A 3,958-nucleotide genomic window follows, 5' to 3' on the forward strand; every position below is an offset into this window, starting at 1 on the left:
ATTTTTGGCAGTTCTGCTACTCTAAGCTATGCTTAGCTATTAAAAATCACCTATGGATGCTGGAAAACACACTTCCTTTTCTACAGAATTACCACTTATTCTAGTACAATAAGTATACACTCTAATATCTTAAAGAGAGTTGAGAGAATGACAGCAGTGAGCTCATGTTGGATAACCAGTTTGATAAACATCAGAATGACTGGAATGGTTGAACCTTTACCATCTGTCTCCAGCACTTTTCTTATGAATATTCAACATTTAACAAATAAAACATGAAGGAAAAACATTAACAGAGCAGTCATCATAAATTCAATAAGTTCATTTCTACTGTGCTGGTCAGTCTAATGGAGGACTTGGAGCCTCTGTTGGCTGTGAGGTCTGAGGAGAGAAGGCTCAACGGCCACTGCACATGGAGCTCTCACACTCAAAGCCTGGAGTCAAAGGTGGTGGAGGACTTCAGACGAAGACTGAAGTACTTCTTCATGAATCCCTGTGAGAAATACAAGGCCAGGGGTCGCAAACCATGGAAACTGATGCTACAAATATTAAAAATTGCAATCATCACAGCACAGGTAGAGTGTCCAAATTGCTTTGGTTGCTACTGTCAATCTGAGGGTAAATATGTAATTCTTGCATATGTATGTTTTTCCCCCTTTAAGTTAGTCTCATTTGGACTGAGCAACGAAATGATGGTCACCTTCAAAGACGAAAATCTGATGACATTTAGACATCTGTTTCTCAAAGGATACAAGGATCAGCTGATGGGACGCTACGCACTGTACACAAAAGCTGATGTGTATGATCACATCTACTACATTATCAACAGGGTACCAAACATTTTGGTTAATGGCAGCTGCAAATTATATTTTGTAATTGTACCCTATAAACTAAACTAAATGTGTCTTACTTCTGTCTACCCCCCACCCCCCCCCCCCCTTCCCCCAGTATATCAATCTCCAAAATCTGACAGTAGGTAATCTTGCATATGAGAGCACTGATGGCGTGCACACTCCTCTCTCTGTGTGCCAAGAGTTTTACAGAAACAGCAGCATTGATCCCGGCAATGAGACCTTTGACATTGATCCACACATTGATAAAGGTACAAGCATGTTATTGCTATATAAAGACATCAAATCCATCACATTAATTTAATCAAGTGGATAGTTTGTTCTAAATAGCCACAGCTGCTTGTATCTGTAGTGTTTGATTCGTTTTTTGTGCTTGATGTTTGGTATTTATAGAAACTTATTCATGGCATTTATGACTCCATGAAAAGAGGAAGCTCATTCGGTCCACAGCAGCACAGTAATCAGAGGAACAAATGCTGAACCATACAATGATGTCGAGCTGTTTCTGAACATTTTGCTATGCCATTTCCTCCTCGCAGAATGTATTTCCATATACCCTGCACTGTCCTTTCACAATGGCGGTTTGGGGACACACAGAAACTTCTCTTTAGATTTCAAAAGGTGACTAAACTGAAAATACTGGTTTCCTGCTAGGTGATAAGAACACCACCTGCTAATATATGTTTGTGTCTGTGTCCAGGCTGCTATCAGTGAACATCTACCTGACTCTGAAAACCATCAATCTGCAGACTGTGAGGCATCATGAGCTACCAGACTGTTATGTCTTCAATATAATGGTTGGTGACCAGTCTGTAAACTGCCACACCAGCATTTCAGCTTTTAGAATATATTAGCTGATGAAAACATGCAGTACTTCTTAGCTAAAGTTTTTAATGCTATTAATGTTTCCTGCCATTAAATCTTTCATTGTTTCTATACAGATAATGTTTGACAACCGTGCGCACAGTGGAAAGATAAAAGTGGATGTCAAAAATGATGTTACAATTTATGAATGCAGAGACTGGAATGTGGAAGGCACCTGTAAGTTTGTGCATCCAAATTTTTTTTCAAATACTCACACCTGCCATTGCTTCAAGAAGCCAGCAGGAGGGGGGCACACTCACCTGAAATCTGTGCTTCTGTTTTTCTAGCCGGGAAGCTCGACTACCTGCTCATAATGTTTGATTCTGTGGTCATCCTTGCCTGCTTCACCTCTCTCATCCTCTGCACGCGGTCTGTGATCAATGGCATCCAACTCCAGTTTGTGAGTAAAGAGGAATAACAATTAAATTGATCATTATCATTAGGATTTTGGTGTAATGGAACTGCTGTTTTATGCTGCCACCAAACTTGAGGCTGTCAGAAAGCTTCATGTATTGTTTGTTAAACTTCTCAGCAATCACATATATGGTTCATGCATAGTTAAGTATAGTTTTCTTGTCATACTGTAAATTAATAGCATAATTAGTATAATTTTCTATATTTATTTGACACTCTACAGTCAACTGAATTCATTTTATGTGAGTTTTACAGTGTGTGTATTTCCCTCATATAGGAGTTCAACATATTCTTTCATGCCTACTATAATAAAATTGTGACCTGGTCAGACCGTTTGGAGTTTGTGAATGGGTGGTATATTCTCATCATTGTCAGCGATACATTGACCATCGCTGGGTCAGCACTCAAAATTGGAATACAATCAAAGGTCAGTTTTTCATTGAGCATTATTTGATATATTTTCCACACATTATTCATGATTTTTTGCAACATAATGGTTAAAGTGCCTCAAGATCAGCTCTCATAAATTATAATGAAAAGTTAGTAAAGGCTCTTATGAACTGGCAACTTAATTTTATTTTGTTTATTGAGATGTACTTTTATCTTGCAGTACCTGACAAGCTATGATGTCTGCAGTATTTTGCTGGGAACAGCCACAATGTTAGTCTGGGTTGGCGTGATTCGATACCTTGGTTTCTTCAAGAAATACAATGTAAGAACATCCATAGAGCTTTTTTGTTTCGCTTTTTTGCATAATACATTAGTCAATCTGTCAAGATCAGCAAATGCAAATATGGAGGAACTGAAACTCATATTTCCTTCCAGATCTTGATATTAACTTTAAGGGCAGCATTCCCAAACGTGATCCGATTCTGCTGTTGTGCGGCCATGATCTACCTCGGGTATTGTTTCTGTGGTTGGATCGTGCTCGGGCCTTACCATGACAAGGTATGTAATCACATTGAGCATCCACATCTTTGTAATCATTGCATATCACATTATTGCTGTTTCAAATTTCAGTGTTCAGTTCTGTTCTGCTGACATTAAAGATCAAAACATCATTATCAAAACGTATTTTTCCCCAGTTCCGAACACTGGATAAGGTGACAGAGTGCCTCTTCTCGCTCATCAATGGGGATGACATGTACGCCACCTTCCTGAAGATAAGATACAAGGGCTACATGGTGTGGCTATTCAGCAGACTCTACCTCTACTCCTTCATCTCTCTGTTCGTCTACATGGTGCTCAGCCTGTTCATCGCCCTCATTACTGACACCTACGAGACCATCAAGGTCAGACTGAGTCACCTTCTGAGAGATATTCTTAGATTTTGCAGTACAGAGATGTTTTGTAGGTCACAGATAATTGAGGAATCTGTGTTATTTATCTCTGCAAGTGTAACTGTGTTACACTGATTCTTTTCCAGCATCACCAGCAAGACAAAGCACCGGTGTCCCAGCTTCAGGCCTTCATAACAGAGTGCAGGGACGAGCCTGAGTCTGGAAGATACCAGACTGATGAGGAACCAGCTTCTTGCTGCTTTTGTTCTTGGTGTTTTTCTGGATGCAGTGAGAAGACGTAGTTTAAATTCTACCAACGTGTGGGCAAAGAGGCATCATGAGACTGCATAAGGCCCAAATACAGACTCCTGACTGTTTCCTTAATGGGTGTTAATTACTCAGGTAGAAGTCCTGTTATTTGATGTTTACTTTCTGAAAACTAAAGAAGCCAAAAGCAAAACCCTCTCTGTTGAAGAGTGGATGTCGTGGAGACCAGTTAACTAAGTGCTTAATATGACAGAGCCGATGTAATAACCTGATGGTAAGAATTTC

At 39.6% G+C, this 3,958-nt stretch overlaps 1 protein-coding gene across 1 annotated transcript; it reads left to right on the forward strand.

Annotated features, from left to right (window-relative positions):
- The first annotated feature begins 344 nt into the window (after positions 1-344).
- On the forward strand, positions 345-3,708 carry mcoln3a (mucolipin TRP cation channel 3a). The gene is made up of 12 exons (XM_053330735.1): positions 345-572; positions 660-827; positions 946-1,099; positions 1,388-1,469; positions 1,549-1,645; positions 1,790-1,889; positions 2,000-2,112; positions 2,404-2,553; positions 2,737-2,900; positions 2,942-3,074; positions 3,212-3,418; positions 3,553-3,708. The coding sequence occupies exons 1-12, from the start codon at positions 345-347 to the stop codon at positions 3,706-3,708; spliced, it is 1,752 nt and encodes a 583-aa protein (XP_053186710.1).
- The last annotated feature ends 250 nt before the right edge of the window (positions 3,709-3,958 follow it).

The sequence above is a fragment of the Scomber japonicus genome, chromosome 12 (assembly GCF_027409825.1).
Source record: "Scomber japonicus isolate fScoJap1 chromosome 12, fScoJap1.pri, whole genome shotgun sequence".
NCBI classification, from domain to species: domain Eukaryota; kingdom Metazoa; phylum Chordata; class Actinopteri; order Scombriformes; family Scombridae; genus Scomber; species Scomber japonicus.

What these genes read in the sequence shown, in the direction of transcription:
- mcoln3a (XM_053330735.1), top strand. Translation starts at nt 345, where the DNA reads ATGGAGGACTTGGAGCCTCTGTTGGCTGTGAGGTCTGAGGAGAGAAGG. An exon ending in TCTACTACATTATCAACAGG is followed by an intron (nt 828 to 945) that starts GTACCAAACATT and finishes CCCTTCCCCCAG; the next exon opens with TATATCAATCTCCAAAATCT. An exon ending in TGATCCACACATTGATAAAG is followed by an intron (nt 1,100 to 1,387) that starts GTACAAGCATGT and finishes TCCTCCTCGCAG; the next exon opens with AATGTATTTCCATATACCCT.